The sequence below is a fragment of the Poromitra crassiceps genome, assembly GCF_964638095.1.
Source record: "Poromitra crassiceps genome assembly, chromosome: 5".
Lineage (NCBI taxonomy): Eukaryota > Metazoa > Chordata > Actinopteri > Beryciformes > Melamphaidae > Poromitra > Poromitra crassiceps.
Genome location: NC_139642.1, coordinates 11,517,661 through 11,536,202, shown reverse-complemented (window position 1 = coordinate 11,536,202; position 18,542 = coordinate 11,517,661). Strand labels below are relative to the sequence as shown.

Here is an 18,542-nt window from a genome sequence, read left to right as displayed (position 1 = left end):
GAACGGAAAATGGAATCAATAAACTTTTTTTTGCAGGTGATAGAAGAGAGTCTCATCGTTATTTGTGCGTGTTCAGTGTTTACATAGTAATTATTAAAGAAATTATATGACTGTTTTAAAATGCATTGCGGCCTATATGGCACAGCAAGCAACCTTTTGCCCAAGGGCCGTGGCACTCAAAGTGTTAATAATCAGTTGTGTTGGATAGTAAAAGTTGAATGAGATTAATGGAACAAATTTGGGAGAATCATCAACACGCTGTCAGGGGGTACACTTGGCATGGCAAAACAGCTCAAGGGGTACACGGCACAAAAAAGGTTGGGAACCACTGCTCTATCTGACAGTTTCTCTCTCTCTCCTCTATCTGACAGTTTCTCTCTCTCTCCTCTATCTGACAGTTTCTCTCTCCTCTATCTGACAGTTTCTCTCTCCTCTATCTGACAGTTTCTCTATCCCTCCTCTATCTGACAGTTTCTCTCTCTCTTCTCTATCTGACAGTTTCTCTCTCCTCTATCTGACAGTTTCTCTCTCTCTCCTCTATCTGACAGTTTCTCTCTCTCTCCTCTATCTGACAGTTTCTCTCTCCTCTATCTGACAGTTTCTCTATCCCTCCTCTATCTGACAGTTTATCTCTCTCTCCTCTATCTGACAGTTTCTCTCTCCTCTATCTGACAGTTTCTCTCTTCCTCCTCTATCTGACAGTTTCTCTCTCTCTCCTCTATCTGACAGTTTCTCTCTCCCTCCTCTATCTGACAGTTTCTCTCTCACTCCTCTATCTAACACAGAGACACTGAGTGACCGTACTCATACAGACAGAACCCAGGGTAGAGTTTTTCAGTGAAGGTTGAGTAGAAGGTGTGGAGGTGAGTCAGTGTGTCAGAGGAAACTGTGTAGAAGGACAGAGAGCCAGCAGGCCAGTCAAGATACACTGCGACTCTGTTAGAGCGAGAGGAGGGTAGAGGTATGTCTGTGTAGCTGTTATTGTGCCAGGCAGTGTAATGATCATCAGAGAAGTACAGACTCCAGGACTTTTCATTATGTCCAAGCCTGCTGTCATCACCCCCTCCTCTCCTGCTGATTCCTCTGTAAGTCACTCCTATATAAACCCTTCCTTCCCTCTTCACCTCCCAATAACAGCAACCAGTGAGACCATCTCTACACAGCAGCTGAGACCAGTAGGTAAATCTCTCTGGGTGATCAGGATATGGCTGCTTCTCTTCCACCATCGTCACCTTTCTGTTGTCTTCAGACAGGAGGAGGCGTCTGCCTGCTGTGTTTGGATCCAGTGTGAGTTCACAGGCATCTGATGAGACAACAAGACTCAATACAGCAGCAGCTTCTCATCTAAAACACCTGGGCTGTGTTTCACAATAACGATCATTCTTAGTGGTTATGAAGATATTTTACAAGTGATTTTAAGAAATGGTTGATTGTAGGTTTTTACCACATTCATGTTCACATAAATAAACCTTTTGTCAAAAGCTTAAAAACAGACCAAATAAAGTGTTGTGCTGCAGGAAACTCTGACAGGTTCCATTTAAAAACTAAAGACAATGAGACACAGAGAAACACAACAGATGAACATTGTTTGATGTGAAACACAATATTGAGCCAGCATGGGACACACACACACACACACACACACACACACACACACACACACACACACACACACACACACACACACACACACACACACACACACACACACACACACACACACACACACACACACAGCGCGCGCGGGGCTCACAGCTGATTAGGAGATGCACAGCAGGTGCGCAGGGAGCCGAGAGAGACGCCGCACGCGACACGAGACAACGGAGCTGCAGCCACACGCGCACGAGCCACGACAGAGGAAAGACGCCAGCGTGGGAGGAGCTTACTGCCATCTGCAGACTCACACGAGCTGACTGAGAGAGAGAGAGAGAGAGAGAGAGAGAGAGGAGGGAGAGAGAGAGAGAGAGAGGAGGGAGAGAGAGAGGGACGGAGAGAAAGAGAGAGAGGGGGGAGGGAAAGAGAGGGAGAGAAAGAGGTAGATAGAGAAAGAAATAGAGGGAGAGAGAGAGAGACAGAGAGAATAAGAGAGAGGGAAACAAAGAGTGAGGGGAGAAAGAGAGAGAGAGAGAGAGAGAGAGAGAGGGGGGGAGAGAGGGAGAGAAAAAGAGAGGAAGGCAGAGAGGGAAACAAAGAGAGCGGGAAAGAACGAGGGAGAGAGAGAAAGAGAGAGAGAGGGAAACAAAGAGTGGGGGGAGAAGGAGAGAGAGAGAGAAAAAGAGACATGGTGGGAGAGTGGAGGAGTGGCTTCACCTCCTTCAGTGAAGTCTAGATTCATGTTGATTCATCAGTGTGTGTGTGTGGCTCCATGAGGAGGTGATACAGGTCCACATAACGAGCCACAGTACAGCTAACTCCAAAACCTGGCATCAGGACAACAGACTGGAGCTGAAGAGAAGAGGCTAACTCTAAAACCTGGCATCAGGACAACAGACTGGAGCTGAAGAGAAGAGGCTAACTCCAAAATCTGGCATCAGGACAACAGACTGGAGCTGAAGAGAAGAGGCTAACTCCAAAACCTGGCATCAGAACAACAGACTGGAGCTGAAGGGAAGAGGCTAACTCCAAAACCTGGCATCAGAACAACAGACTGGAGCTGAAGGGAAGAGGCTAACTCCAAAACCTGGCATCAGGACAACAGACTGGAGCTGAAGAGAAGAGGCTAACTCCAAAACCTGGCATCAGGACAACAGACTGGAGCTGAAGGGAAGAGGCTAACTCTAAAACCTGGCATCAGGACAACAGACTGGAGCTGAAGGGAAGAGGCTAACTCCAAAACCTGGCATCAGGACAACAGACTGGAGCTGAAGAGAAGAGGCTAACTCCAAAACCTGGCATCAGGACAACAGACTGGAGCTGAAGAGAAGAGGCTAACTCCAAAACCTGGCATCAGGACAACAGACTGGAGCTGAAGGGAAGAGGCTAACTCCAAAACCTGGCATCAGGACAACAGACTGGAGCTGAAGAGAAGAGGCTAACTCCAAAACCTGGCATCAGGACAACAGACTGGAGCTGAAGGGAAGAGGCTAACTCTAAAACCTGGCATCAGGACAACAGACTGGAGCTGAAGGGAAGAGCCCCATGGAACTGAACCTGTTCGTCACGTGCATAATGAGTCCGTTTCAGACTGAAAACATAGTTTGTCTAAGATGACAGGTTGAGAGGCGGGTCATAGTATCATGTCGATGATTTTATTTGACAATTCTGGGGACTGGATTGGGCTTTGGCCAATCATGGCGTGTTCCACCCCCAAATCGAGTGGGATTCAGCGTGTTGTCGTGCTACGCGAGTGGGATCCGCGGAGTACCAGGCAGCCAGCTGCTTCGTGCGGAGGGAGCGGACAATCCAATGAATGGGTGCTGCCCGCCCGCCTGGAATCTCCGAGGGCAGACCCCTGACAACCACGCTCTCAAACGGTCTCAAGCGCGCGCCTTTTAACGCTATTTCTGTAAATACGATATCCCTGGAATGCGCGTTTTAACGAGCCAGTTACATTTCTTTGCATTCTTAGAGATTATAGTTTTTGTTTGTTGTTCATGTTTCTAACAATTGGTCAAGTTAGTAGTTAGTTTATGGGATAGGAATTATGCCAGATGACAGGCACTAGGCACCATTTTCTACATCATTTGGAAGAGAAAATTATCCAGAAATGAAGATTTGATTGACAGCTGCATGTCGTGATATGATTGGTTGAAATGGGGTAGAAATTTGATAGTACTAGGTGATGTCAGCAAACTGTAAATTAATGTTATCAATGAAATCTGTGAAAAAGTGTGAAAAACGAAAGAAATTAGATTGTTGTGATATGTTTTGCATACATTATTAAATAGGTGCACTGCATACCCAGGTATTTGAACTAAAAGAAAAGAAAAGTCATTATTGGGTTCAGCTCGACTTTAATGACTGTTGATTCTTTCATTTGGCTTTTTGCTTTATTTGCAATCCTGCTGGTTTGATTTAGGTTGCAATGCATTTATATAATGAATTTAATTTGGCTCCTCCCTAAATCAGTGTTACATTTAGCTGGTTATATGAACTCCATACACTGAGAAAGCAAGACATTAAAGTCTGTTCTGTAATGCACTTCTTTGCCACTTGGAGGCGCCAGGAGGCAGCAAGACAGCCTGCTGTTGGAGACAAAACAGTCACTACTCTTGGCTGCAGTGGACACTGGACATTAAACTCTTATGGACGGTGGACTCTTTTAATTAGGCACGTTTTTAACTTGTATTTTAATAGTTGTGGAGCATGGAGGCCAGCAGAATTAGATTTATTCTAGGGGCTACTTATGATGTGCTGCCATCTCCCCAGAACTTAAATCAGTGGTTGTGCGAGGATGGTGCCTGCCCGTTGTGTTCTAGTGTATGTACACTGAGGCATATACTGTCAGGGTGTAAGGTCAGTCTCTCCCAGGGGCGATACACCTGGCGTCACAACCAGGTGTTGAAATGTTTGGCAGCTGCAGTTGAGGAAAAGCGGCTAGAAGTAAATTCTCTAGTTGCTAGCAAAGAGACTAGACAGATCAAATGTGTACGTGAGGGAGAAAAGATTAGACCAATTAAGGTCAGGCACAAGTTAGGGCAGCTAAGTGTAGGTGGAGCCTGGGAAATGAGGGTTGACTTGAATGAACAGCTAGTTATCCCAGCATATATAGTTAGTACCCGGCTACGTCCGGACTTGTTACTGTGGTCTGAGGTAGAGAAGAGAGTTTATTTTATCGAACTCACAGTCCCGTGGGAAGATCGAGTTGAGGAGGCTTATGAGCGCAAGAAAGCTAGGTATGCTGAAATGGCAGCAGAGGCAGAGCAGCGAGGTTGGAGGGCTCGAGTGCGGCCTGTAGAGGTGGGCTGCCGTGGTTTTGTGGCAAAGTCCGTTATTGCCTTACTAACTGAGTTGGGCATTCGGGGACGGAGCCTGAAACTTGCGGTTAGCAACATGTCTCGGGCAGCAGAACGAGCAAGTGAATGGCTGTGGATAAGGAGGAAACATGCTAGCTGGGGAGCTCGCTAAGGTCAGATTGATTGTTTGTTGTTGGTCATGATTAACGGTCCGCATCAACAGGGCTGAATCATTGACAGTGGTGGTGTAGTTAGGGATTGTTTGTTGTTGGTCATGATTGACGGTCCGCATCAACAGGGCTGAATCATTGACAGTGGTGGTGTAGTCAGGAATGTCATACCGAACCGACCTGGATAGCTAGGCTTAGATAGTGAGGTAATATGCAGTTGTGCGGTGGTAGCATGGAGGGGGGTGTTTCCAGGACGCTGGATTACACCGTTAAGCCTTCTTGAGGTGTCGTGGGCCTAACTTAACGAAACGTCGGTGAAGGAAGGTGCCCACTTGAAAACCCCAATGACATGCTTCATACTGCTGTTGGCTAGGGTAGGTAACTGGTGATTTGTGTCTTGTTTATTAGTTTGTTAGCCTGTTAGCTTGTTTTATTCTGGATTGGGCTTCTAAATGTGTTTTTCCTCGGATTTTGGCACAAGGGATAGTAACATCTTGTCCTGTGTATTAATTAATAATTAGTAATAAATCCCTTTGTTTTTTAACTTGTACTGTTGTTTGGGCCAGCACCACTCCCCTGTAGAAAACTAGTGTATTTTATTCTTAAAGTCACACTCCACACCCTTGAGACACATTTTAATTACCTTTATTTGTGTTCACATTTAGACAAAAAAAATCCTTGAACACAAACAATGGGACATTTCAGAATGACAAATGTATTTGAAATTACAACCTCAATTCAGAAAAAGTTGGGACGCTGTGTAGAACTTAAATAAAAACAGAATGTGATAATTTGCAAATCATTTTCCACCTATATTCAATTGAATACAGTAGAAATATATTGAATGTTTTACCTGATCAACTTCCAGTCCAGCCTGGCTCAATATTGTGTTTCACATCATACAATGTTCATATTCTGAATTTGATGCCAGCAACACCTTTCACAAAAGTTGGAACAGAGGCAACAAAAGACTGGGAAAGTCGAGGAATGCTCAAAAACACCTGTTTGGAACATTCCACAGGTAAACAGGTTACTAGAGAGGCAAAGTGACAGCCTACTTCCTGCTTCAGCGCTGTACCAGAGATTTTTATCCACCATTTATTTTCCCATAGACATTTCGTAAAATGCTTTTAAAAATAGTTTAACTTCATCAAACCAAACGGTTCAGCTACATTTAGAATCGGGAGAGACCATAGAACATTTAACTCTGACCAGAACTTTAAAAAACTACACAGAAAAAATATTTTCTTTAAATCCGCATTTTATTTTTACGTTTTGGTCCAAGTGAAATGTTATGTGGTCTCTCCTGTTTGTAAATATATCTGAACCGTTTGGTTTGACAAAGTCAAACTATTTTTATAAGCATTTTACGAAATGTCTATGGGAAAATAAATGGCAGATGAAAATCTCTGGTACAGTGCTGAAGCAGGAAGTAGGAGGTCAGGTCAGAATCTGGAGAAATCTCTGCACGTAAGGGGCAAGGCTGAAACCAACATTGAATGCCCGTGGCCTTTGATCCCTCAGGCGACACTGCATTAAAAACCAACATCATTCTGTCATGGATATTCCCACATGGTCTCTGGAACACTTGGGAAAAGCAGTCAGTTAACACAGTTCCTCGCTGCATCTTAATGTAAGTTAAGACTCTACCATGCAAAGTGAAGCCATATATCAACCACATCCAGAAACGTGCACGAGCTCATCTGAGATGGACTGGTCAGACCACAGCACACTTTGCCTCACTCATTTCACCTCCTTTTCAAATATGTTGATTAAAGGCATGATGTCAGCCATCATCACCCTGATTCACAGTAGGATCAGAATGAATGGACGTCACAGACTGTGCCATAGATGGACTTTCTATCTCAGTAGTTGAATGTGTTGCTTTGTTTTCATGAATCAAACTAAATACACACTTACATTTCCTCAGACCTCCTGGTTTCAGCCACTGCACTCCACCATGGTCCACACTGGAGGAATAAACAAAGTCAGATCAGCTGATTCTCTTTGATGATGGAAACAACATGGACATTTATTAATAACCTTCATTATGAAGGATTTCCTCTCATATCCTCCATTGAACTGTATTCCTGCATGAGCTTCGCAGTGTGACAGAGAAAATGTGTGTGACTCTCAGCCTTCTAGCAGACGTTGCCTCTCCATACCTGAGTCTCCACTGTCCAGCAGAAAGCAGATTCTCTTCTGAGGCTCCTGGATGATTGTAGCTCAGGTCCAGCTCTCTCAGATGGGAGGGGTTGGAGCTCAGAGCTGAGGCCAGAGAAGCACAGCCTTCCTCTGTGAGCAGACAGCCTGACAGCCTGCACGCACGCACACACACACACACACACACACACACACACACACACACACACACACACACACACACACACACACACACACAGTTGCATTTATAGTTTATATTGTTTTCCTCGTCTTTGCTGTCATGACGATTGACGTCAACATTTCATCACTTCCTCCACTGTAGTTTTACTTTGATTCAGTTACTGAAAACAGGGGCGTTGCTTTCCAATACACACACACACACACACACGCACACACACACACACACACACACACACGCACGTGCGCACACACACACACACACACACACACACACACACACACACACACACACACACACACTCCAACAAATAGTTGTGAGACACACACACACACACACACACACACACTCCAACAGATAGTTGTGAGACACACACGCACACACGCAATACGCCAACAAATAGTGGTGACACACACACACACACACTCCAACAGATAGTTGTGACACACACACACACACACACACACACACACACACACACACACACACACACACACACACACTCCAACAGATAGTTGTGACTTGTGACTGAACAATTTTCATCTTGACATTTCCGTTATTTGATGCTTTTTGAATGTTGCTCGCTCTCCCCTGTTTACTTGCTATAGCCCCGGTTCACCACTAGATGGCTCTACTGTACTGTTCATGACCCGGACCTCTTGCTGAGTTTCTGTCTCTGCACTTCAGTCCACTCATTGCTGTGCTGCTGGTTTCTGCTGCGTTTGTGCATTAAGGTCATATTTAGAAGGACGAGTATGGGCTGATTTATGTGCCACCTCAAATTGAATTCGAATTGCTCAACTTGAATTCGAAATTTTGAATTTTGAATTTGAATTGCTCTTTTTGAATTAGAAATTTTTCATTTTGAAATTGAATTGCTCTATTTGAATTCGAATTTTTTCATTTTGAAATTGAATTGCTCTATTTGAATTTGAATTGCTCTATTTGAATTCGAATTTTTTCATTTTGAAATTGAATTGCTGTATTTTATTTTGAATTGTTTATTTTTTTATGTGAGTTGAAAAACTGAATCTGAATAGCATAATTTTAAACTGAATTTATTTGCTTTGAAATTATTCAGTTTCCACATTCCTATTTCAAAATTCAATTCAAAATTTTCAGAATCTTGTGTTCAAAAATGTCAACAGTGTGCGCCATCCGGGTCCTCAAGGAGGAAGAGGAGGAAGGAGGAAGAGCAATCGAGCGCTGATTGACCTAACTCCTTTTTGGCCCGAGGCACCACACACCCACTCCCGCTAGAACTATTTGGTCTTGTTGTATTCAGGTTCGCTACAATCATAGAAGACCACTTTGACCACTTTGAATCTCGTGAACTCCAAAAGGTGCGCCCTGTTCACATTCACACACACACACACACACACACACACACACACACACACACACACACACACACACACACACACACACACACACTCACACACACATTCACACCTGGAAGCTGACCAGTACAACCTCCAAATTCAGAGAGTTGGTGGAATTCTGAGCTCTACTGAGGAACATCTAGTGTTTTTACTTTTATTCTAGCAATAAAGACGTGTTTTAAATAAAAGTTTACTGATATATTTAAACTTATATTCAGGATAAACATTAACCCTTTAAAACATTTGACAGAATGGTGATTTTACATACACTTATAGTATAAGTGTATGTAAAAGGGGGTGGGCAACTATTTTTCATGGGGGGCCACATGAGAAACCCAGATTGTTGCCGGGGGCCGAACAAATATTGTCATGCCGTAATGGATGGGCAACTTTGATGATAGAGAGGGCCACAAAAAGATTTCCTCGCTACCAGATTTTGCTGAGGGCTGAACGGCGCCAGCGTGAAAAATTTGGGGCATTTGAAGCCAGGTTTAGAGGAATAACTAATTTTAAATTAACAATTGTGACGTCATTATTCAGTCTTAACCACCAATATTTGATCCTTTTCCTCACTCACTCCTATGTCATCACCTGCTCTCCATTCAGGGCTTGAAATTAACTTTTTTCACCACCTGCCAATATGGCTGCTAGATTTTAAAGTTACCAGCCAATTAGAATTTCCACTAGCCGAAATGTTTTTCTTGAAATAAACCAGAATATGAGTGGGTTAATTTAAGCATGAGTATCAGTAAGTGGCCCGGGATTCTCAAAGCCTGTGTTGAGGGTCACACAAGAACAAAAATGCACTCTTGAAGCTAAATAAATCCAAAACCAACAAGTTAATTATTTAAATTTCTACTTCAATGTAGAACAGTCATTTCTTACACATGAGATTACTTTTAGCCTTTTAGTCATAAATATTATTGAAAGATATTCCATATTCCAGACTGAAATGCTATAAGTATTTCAGTCTGAGTATTGCCCAGAATGACATGAACATTTGGACACTTATTCAGCGGGTATATTGCATGTTGCGTTCAAGTGCAGTGTAAAAAAAAAAAAAAAATTTTTTTTTTTTTTTTTTTTTTTTTGCAATTCCATCGCGGGCCACACAGGGGGCGCCCGCGGGCCGCATACTGTTAGGATGACGTCATCATTCCTACTTTGACGTCGTCATTCCGACTATGATGTCATCGATCACTGATGATGTCATGATTCATAAGTGTCTTCATGCCTTTCGCTAGTGATGTCATAGCACAGGTGATGTCATGTCTCTGATGATGTCACAAACGGTATGATGTCATAGCACAGGTGGTGTCATGCTCGGATCTATAAAGGCCTGTTCCGGCAGGCTCTGGCCAGTGATTCATAATCTAAACTTGGATCCGTCAATCTCTGCAACCGTTCCCAAAACCTCGAACAGTGCAGCCCCCAGCTTTCAAGCTACCAAGTTCCATAGCCCCCCAGCTTTCAAGCTACCAAGTCCCACAGCACCCCAGCTTCTCCAGACCTACCAAGTTTCCCGTGGTCATCAACTACCCGCGATTAGATCCACACTTCTCACCCCGATCCTGACAGTATGAATCACTCAGAACTGGATCTAGCGGATACATCTCCGCCAATCAGGGAGGCCTTTCGAATGATAATTGAGCTGCTCGCAAGAGCAACCCAGGCTCTGGCTCTCGAAGCCACTGATCGGCACGCCCAGCAGGAAAAAGCAATCCAGGCTCTGGCTTCCGAAGCCGCTGGTCGGCACGCCCTCTTGATTGGCCGGCTAGATCGTCTCGACGGACTGAATCCTCCTGAGGGTCCCACCCCGCAGCCTCTGCAAGACCTCGCACTTGAGTCAAGTCGCCTGATTGCCCACCAGGAAAAAGCAATCCAGGCTCTGGCTTTCGAAGCCACTGATCGGCACGCCCAGCAGGAAAAAGCAATCCAGGCTCTGGCTTCCGCCGCCGCTGATCGGCACGCCCTCTTGATTGGCCGGCTAGATCGTCTCGAAGCCCCAGCTTCCGAGCGCACCGCCGTTCCGGAGGTTTCCAGACCTGCTACTCCCCCGTCTACAGCGGCCGTTGCTTTTAGCTCTGCCTCTCGGCCGCCCCCAGCTGCTAAGGGCATATTCTGGGGGGGAGTTCGCGTCATCCCAGAGCAGGGGCAGCCACATTCGAGTCCCAGCAGCCATCTGTACCGTGATCTGACCGGCAGGGTTCGCATCACACCTGAGGAGAGGCAGCGCCGTTTGGACACCCGGAGCTGCCTGTACTGTGGCCGAGCCGGGCATTACCTCTCCTCCTGCTCCCGGCGTCCAGTAAGTGGTCCCACCGCTCGCCGGCCCGTGGTACTCTCAGTGGGTCAAGACTCTACGTGTCCAGCCGAAAGATCTGTACGGTTGGGTAGCGCTCCCTGCAGGACCCAGGAGTGGCAGTGTGTCTCCAAGAGGGTTAACGAGTTGGAGAGGACTGTCGACCGTCTCATTGGGAAGCTCAATCGCTGCCTGCAGATCGGCTCCGTCCCCCCGCAGGGGGCCTCCGAGTCTGCTGGCCCTGAGGCACAACCTGAGGCACAACCTGTGGACCTGCCCCTCGCCGAGTCTGAACCTGTACCTGAGGCACAACCTGTGGACCTTCCCCTCGCCGAGTCTGAACCCGTACCCCAGCAGCAGCCAATTCCTGTCCTTGACCAACAACTCATGCTGGACCAACAACTCATGCTGGGAGGCTCCCGTAGTGTCGTCAGCCCTCGGTCAAGAGCAAGAAGAAATAAGAGGCGTTTAAAGGAGGAGACGGTGGGTGTCCTGCCCAAACTACAGGTCGGGAGGGCAGGCCTCGCTGTGTCAGATCCCCCTGCGGCTCTACCTTCGGAGACGGCGGCATTTGACCCTTTTGATGGTCCCCAGCCTCCCATGTTTGGATCGTGCCCCGGGGGATGGCCGGTCCCAGAGGATCCACCGGACCCGGTGGAAGTTCTATCCACGTATCGGTCCATCTATGGCTTCGATATCCTGTATTAGGGAGGGGCACCTCCACTGTCCTGCACCCCCTTTGGGGTCTGACCACCTGCATCTAACCACCTGCTGAAGAGCACCTCACTCTCTTACACCCCCTTTGGGGCCTAACCACCTGCGGAAGAGCACCTCCACCAGAACCTACGGATTTTTTGTCTCCCAGATGCCATCCTTGATGGCCTCATTGGACGCCAGGTGACGTCCGTTGAGGGGAGGGTACTGTTAGGATGACGTCATCATTCCTACTTTGACGTCGTCATTCCGACTATGATGTCATCGATCACTGATGATGTCATGATTCATAAGTGTCTTCATGCCTTTCGCTAGTGATGTCATAGCACAGGTGATGTCATGTCTCTGATGATGTCACAAACGGTATGATGTCATAGCACAGGTGGTGTCATGCTCGGATCTATAAAGGCCTGTTCCGGCAGGCTCTGGCCAGTGATTCATAATCTAAACTTGGATCCGTCAATCTCTGCAACCGTTCCCAAAACCTCGAACAGTGCAGCCCCCAGCTTTCAAGCTACCAAGTTCCATAGCCCCCCAGCTTTCAAGCTACCAAGTCCCACAGCACCCCAGCTTCTCCAGACCTACCAAGTTTCCCGTGGTCATCAACTACCCGCGATTAGATCCACACTTCTCACCCCGATCCTGACACATACGGCCCGCGGGCCGTATGTTGCCCATAACATTTTCAGCAACATCACCCAGCAATAATCATTTATTGATTGTTTATTATTGAGTGTTGTGAGCTTTTGCACAGGTTTTGTGAAAGAGAGATCCCAACTCTCAATGAAAACTCACTACAGTGCAGGCCCGGCGCTAGGGGCGGGCCTGACCGGGCCGGGCCCCCCCATTCAACAAACTGGCCCCCCCATTCCAATTTTTTTTTTTTTTTTTTTTTTTTTTTGCTAAACGTTTTTCCGTTTTTCTGTTTTAAAGTTTAACATGGAATCTGGCTGTCATTAGGCATTGATTAACTGAATGCTATTGCTAACTGTTACTTTGAACATCCATTTGCAATGATTCTGGCTGGATATTAACTATTGTAAATTTGTCACAATGAATGCAATTTGTGCACAATGTGTAAATACACTTAATATTAATTGTTTAGGCCTAATTATTTGTAAAGTCACAACACATTAGAGATGTGTGTAGTTCTTCACAGATTTAGCCTCTTCATTTTGCTCTCAAATGCACCAGGTTGACGAATTTTACTTTAAAATGTACAAAATCTTCTTCCGGGGGAGAATCCCCCCGGACCCCCCTTGGGTAGCTTGGCCCCCCCAAGCTAGTGGCAGGCCCCCTCTGTAACTTGGGTCTGGAGCCGGGCCTGCTACAGTGGAATCCACTTATAGTGATCACGGTTATAGTGATCAACTGATTATATTGATCATAAAGCTTGGTCCTGAATCATTCCTATACACATGCTGTTTAAATGGTTTACTTATAGTGATCAATACTCTGCTTACAGTGATCATTTTGCGCCTTGTCACAACCGAGAACAATGGAAAAAAAATTTAAAACAGTAATTTTATTTTTTGCTTACAAACTGCCAGAAATAGCAGCAATATGGTGCATGTGTTAGAGCGGTCCGTAAAATCAACGCGCATTCACTTGTTCTCAATGTCACAATACGTCCTTTTATTTGGACAGCAAAACATCACAGTTATCCAACTTAAAACATAAGGATCTCGTAGGCTATAAACAAATGCGGTTGAAAATTGTTTGCCCTTCCACTCTAGTGAGCAGCACCTGTCCGCTTGCTCTAATCAGTGTGCACAGGTTGCATCCACCCCCTAATAGGTGACGCTCCTATTCAGCATCAAATCATCATACTCATCACAATACTAGCAACAATCAACCAAACAACAAAACCTCAGCACGAGACAGTGCAAACATGATTGGCATAATAAACAGAAAATGCATGATGTCTCAACACAACATGAATTATGAATCAATAAGAGAAATATGCAAAATGGCGTCAACAGCATGTCTGTCTGTATATGGAGAGATTGTGGTGTGTGTCTGTCTGTTTGTCAGTCTGTCTGTCTATGTGAAACCGCTTGAAAGAGCTGGAGGCCTAAGTATCTACATAATAAAGTGATCATTTTGGGCCTTGTCACACCTGAGAACAATGGGGAAAAAGTTTAAAACTAAGGTAATTTTATTTTTTTGCTTACAAACTGCCAAAAATGAGCCAACAACTTACAGCAGTCATACCTGGTGCATATATATGTCTGTATATGGAGAGATTGCAGTGTTTGTCTGTCTGTCTGTCTGTCTGTCTGTCTGTCTGTCTGTCTGTCTGTCTGTCTGCCTGTCTGTCTGTCTGTCTGTCTGTCTGTCTGCCTGCCTGCCTGCCTGTCTGCCTGCCTGCCTGCCTGTCTGTCTGTCTGTCTGTCTGTCTGTCTATGTGAAACCACTTGAAACAGCTGGAGGCTTACTGTATGGATTTTTAAAGTCAATAACATTCACTCACGTATTTTCACTGACATTAATGTGCATATAGCCTAATGCAGAATTTAATGTGTCTGTTGAACAGTTATCCTGACCTGAGAGTTTCCAGTCTGCAGTGTGGACTCTTCAGTCCAGCAGAGAGAAGCTTCACACCTGGATCATGCAAGTCGTTGTTACTCAAGTCCAGCTCTTTCAGACTAGAGGACTGGGAGCTGAGAACTGAGGCCAGAGCTTCACAGCTTCTCTCTGACAGCTGACAGCCACTCAGCCTGAAGAGGAATTAGTGATGAAGACACAAAATAACATTAAAATATTTATTTTTCTATCCTGTTTTAAAGATCACATCATATAGTGAATCTATCAGTTTGCTATGCACTTACACAGATTTATTTGCGGCTTTGACAACTGGCAGCAGCCTCAGAAGAGCCTCCTCTGAAGCAGAGTATTTCTTCAGGTCAAACACCTCCAGGTCTTTTTCTGATGACAGTAAGATGAAGACCAGAGCCGACCACTGAGCAGGGGAAAGTTTCTTTCTGGAGAGACTTCCTGATCTCAGGTACTGTTGGATCTCCTCCACTAGAGAATGGTCATTCAGCTCATTCAGGCAGTGGAACAGATTGATGCTTCTCTCTGCAGAAGGAATGTCCCTGATCTTCTCCTTGATGTACTGATTGGTCTGTGAGCTACGTGCTGTCTGTGTCAGCAGGCCTTGCAGGAGTCTCTGATTCGTCTGCAGTGAAAGACCCAGGAGGAAGCGGAGGAACAAGTCCAGGTGTCCATTTGGGCTCTGTAAGGCCTTGTCCACAGCACTCTGGCAGAGGTTAATTACCTGAGATTTGTCTCTGGAGGTTGATTGTGGTTCTGACAGCAGATTGACGCCAGAGTCGATGAATGAGACCATGACATAAAGCGCAGCCAGAAACTCCTGAATGCTCAGATGGACAAAGCAGAAGACCTGGTCCTGGTACAACCCACACTCCTCTTTAAAGATCTGTGTGAACACTCCGGAGTACACTGAAGCTGCTGTGATATCAATGCCACACTCTGTCAGGTCGGCTTCATAGAAGATCAGGTTGCCTTTCTCCAGCTGCTCAAAAGCCAGTTTTCCCAGAGAGAGAATCATCTCCCTGCTCTCTGTCGTCCAGTGTGGAGCTGCCTCAGTTCCCCCATGATACTTGACGTTCTGTAGTTTGGACTGAACAACCAGGAAGTGGATGTACATCTCAGTCAGGGTCTTGGGCAGGTCTTCTCTCTTACTGGTTTCCAACAAAGACTCCAGAACATTAGCAGAGATCCAGCAGAAGACTGGGATGTGGCACATGATGTGGAGGCTTCGTGAAGTCTTGATGTGGGAGATGATTCTGCTGGCTTGCTTCTCATCTCTGAATCTTTTGTTGAAGTACTCTTCCTTCTGTGGGTCAGTGAACCCTCTCACCTCTGTCACCATGTCAACGCACTCAGCAGGGATCTGATTGGCTGCTGCAGGTCGTGTCGTCATCCATAGGCAAGCTTTGGGGAGCAGTTTCCCCCTGATGAGGTTTGTCAGCAGCACGTCCACTGAGGCTGACTCTGTAACATCAGTCAGGATCTCGTAGTTCTTGAAGTCTAGACGAAGTCGACACTCATCCAGGCCGTCAAAGATGAACACAACCTGGTACTTGTCAAACCTGCAAATTCTTGCTTTTTTGGTCTCAGGGAAGAAGCGATGAAGAAGTTCCACCAAGCTGTACTTTTTCCCTTTCAGCAGATTCAGCTCTCGGAAAGTGAATGGAAATGTGAACTGTATATCCTGGTTGGCTTTGTCTTCAGCCCAGTCCAGAGTGAACTTTTGTGTTAAGACTGTTTTCCCAATGCCAGCCACTCCCTTTGTCATCAATGTTCTGGTTGGTTTGTCTCTTCCAGGTAAGGGTTTAAAGATGTCTTCACATTTGATTGTTGTTTCTGGTCTCGCTGGTTTCCTGGATGCTGCTTCAATCTGTCTGACCTCATGTTCATCATTGACCTCTCCACTCCCTCCCTCTGTGAGGTAATGCTCTGTGTACATCTGATTCAGAGGAGTTGGGTTTCCTGCTTTAGCAATCCCTTCAAACACACGCTGAAACCTCTCCTTCAGATTACATTTGAGTTGGCAGATAGGAGAAAGAGTTTCTGAAAGAACAAATGACAAATAACATCAAAGAGTGAACATTTCCTGGTAAATGTATATCTTCAAAAAATTAATAAAAACAGCTGGCACACTGCAGGGCTCCGTTTACACTGATTTATTAGCAGCAAAAGATTAAAGTGACATTTCGAGCATCAAGCTCTTCATCAGACTGATGGCAGAGAATTAGTTAATCTTGAACTGATTTGGTCTCGTTTGACAAATATTTAGATGTATATATTTAAATCAACCTGCTCTCACTCTCAGTACATCAAAATGTGCTGATTTGTCACGGCCCCTTGGCGTCGTTATTGTGAACGAGAAAGAGTACCTTCACATTGTAATATGCAGAAGAAGAACCACCGGACCGTCTGGAGGTCACCTCGTGACCACCCCCAGTGGTCTTGAATGTAATAACAGTCTGAGGCTTAAGTAGGTCAAAGTCACGCTATAGGGAGAAGTGCTTGGAGAGGCAGACCTGTAGTGTTCCCAACTTGTAACTTTCTCATCATGAGAGACCTGTTTCAAATCCTGAGCTGAACCATAACTCCAACCAAGTTGTTTTTGTTGCCTAAACTTAAGGTTGTTTTACTTCCCTAAACCCAACCAAGTTGTTGTGCTTGCCTAAATTTACCCTGGATTCGAGCCGTGGCTCCCGTGAAATGTTGCCGGGCCGCTGGTAGCCACAGTAGCCGGTAGCCACAGTAGCCGGTAGCTGTGTCCAGTGGCAGCTGGTCGCGGCCGACCTCCCCGACCAAATAACCAGGAAGAGAGTCAGGGCTTGGCTCTCTTCCTGGTTATTTTGCTGAGGAGGGCGATAAAGAAACAAGGAGAGCTGGTATCTGTGCTGGAGGAACGTACACACCCAAATGTGACAATAATGACATTGAAGGGCGCGTGTGACAAATCAACGTATTTTGACGCACTGGTAATGAGAACCTGTTGATTTAAATCCATCTCTCATTTTCCATCCTGTCCCATCTCCATCATGTTAAAGCTGTTGAAAGCCTCTTACTGCTGTTCAGAGAGTCAGCCAGCTCCTCCTGCTTCATGCTCCTCAGGAAGAGCAGTGTGATGTTTAGAAAATCCTCTCTGCTGCTCCTCCTCTGCCCTTCCTCCTCACCATCCACCTCCTCCTCATCCTCCCTCTGACTCTCTGAGCATTCTGGCTCATCTGGACTCAGAACCCTCTGGAACCATCTCAGCTCCTTCTTCACAAAGGTGATGATGTTCTCCTCAAGCAGCTGGAACAGAATCATAATGAATTAAACGTTCTTACTAAAATCATGGAACACAACATCAGATCCATCATAGACTGAAAGACTCGTTGGTGAAGTCAAACGTGTTTTTGTTAATTTCCACACCATAAAGATGGAGTCCAGGTCTGGTTGAGGCTCCTGGGCAGACTGACCACTGGGAACCTTTGACCTCTGCTGGTAAACTCTGGGGGGACAAAACATCATATAGTAGGTTATACCATCATATCATATCTCTCTCTAACACACACACACACACGCACACGCACACGCACACACACACACACACACACACACACACACACACACACACACGGACACTTCTCATTCTTATTCTATAGGCTTCTCCTTCTTATTATAGAAGTAGAAACTCTGAAGTGAACTTTCAGGGGGTGTAATGGAGCTAGATTTTTTTAATTAGGGCAGATTAATTGCCCTAAGGCTGATTGCCCTAAGGCTGATTTATACTAACTGCGGAGTGTCTGGTGTTCGCGGAGCGGAGGCTCTGTGCGGCGATGCAGCGCTCCCCACAGGCTCTGCGGAGGGACTGCACGGAGCTCCGCGCTCCTCTCAATAAATGTAACTCCGCGGAGCCCGCCGCGAGCTCGTTCAGTCAATTCCGAGGCTATGATTGGCTAATGTTTGCTATGGTTTGTATAGGGAAGAAGCCTCCACAAACTGACCAAGTGACCGGCGAAATCAGTGCAAAATGAACGGGTTTGAGCATCGCCTGGCAGAAGAAGTCCAGAATACAGAAATTTGTATGATTCATCCACCCGAGACTACAAAGACCTACAGATTACTAATAATTCGTGGAGGGAAATTGGTAGAGTTTTGTCAACAGATCCTGACATCTGTAAACAAAAGTGGAAGAACCTTCGGGACAAA

At 45.7% G+C, this 18,542-nt stretch overlaps 1 protein-coding gene across 1 annotated transcript; it reads right to left on the bottom strand.

Annotated features, from left to right (window-relative positions):
- Positions 1 to 43: 43 nt before the first annotated feature.
- Positions 44 to 17,526, bottom strand: LOC310776715 (NLR family CARD domain-containing protein 3-like). Its single transcript, XM_083636871.1, has 6 exons — positions 17,414 to 17,526; positions 14,636 to 16,403; positions 14,351 to 14,524; positions 7,231 to 7,383; positions 6,986 to 7,035; positions 44 to 1,303 (listed from the first exon to the last, which is right to left on the bottom strand). The coding sequence occupies exons 1-6, from the start codon at positions 17,448 to 17,450 to the stop codon at positions 777 to 779; spliced, it is 2,709 nt and encodes a 902-aa protein (XP_083492997.1). The 5' UTR covers positions 17,451 to 17,526; the 3' UTR covers positions 44 to 776.
- Between the last annotated feature and the right edge of the window lie 1,016 nt (positions 17,527 to 18,542).

What these genes read in the sequence shown, in the direction of transcription:
- LOC310776715 (XM_083636871.1), bottom strand. Translation starts at nt 17,450, where the DNA reads ATGAAGCAGGAGGAGCTGGCTGACTCTCTGAACAGCA. An exon ending in TGCAGACTGGAAACTCTCAG is followed by an intron (nt 7,384 to 14,350) that starts GTCAGGATAACT and finishes GCGTGCGTGCAG; the next exon opens with GCTGTCAGGCTGTCTGCTCA. An exon ending in GCTGGACAGTGGAGACTCAG is followed by an intron (nt 7,036 to 7,230) that starts GTATGGAGAGGC and finishes TTATTCCTCCAG; the next exon opens with TGTGGACCATGGTGGAGTGC.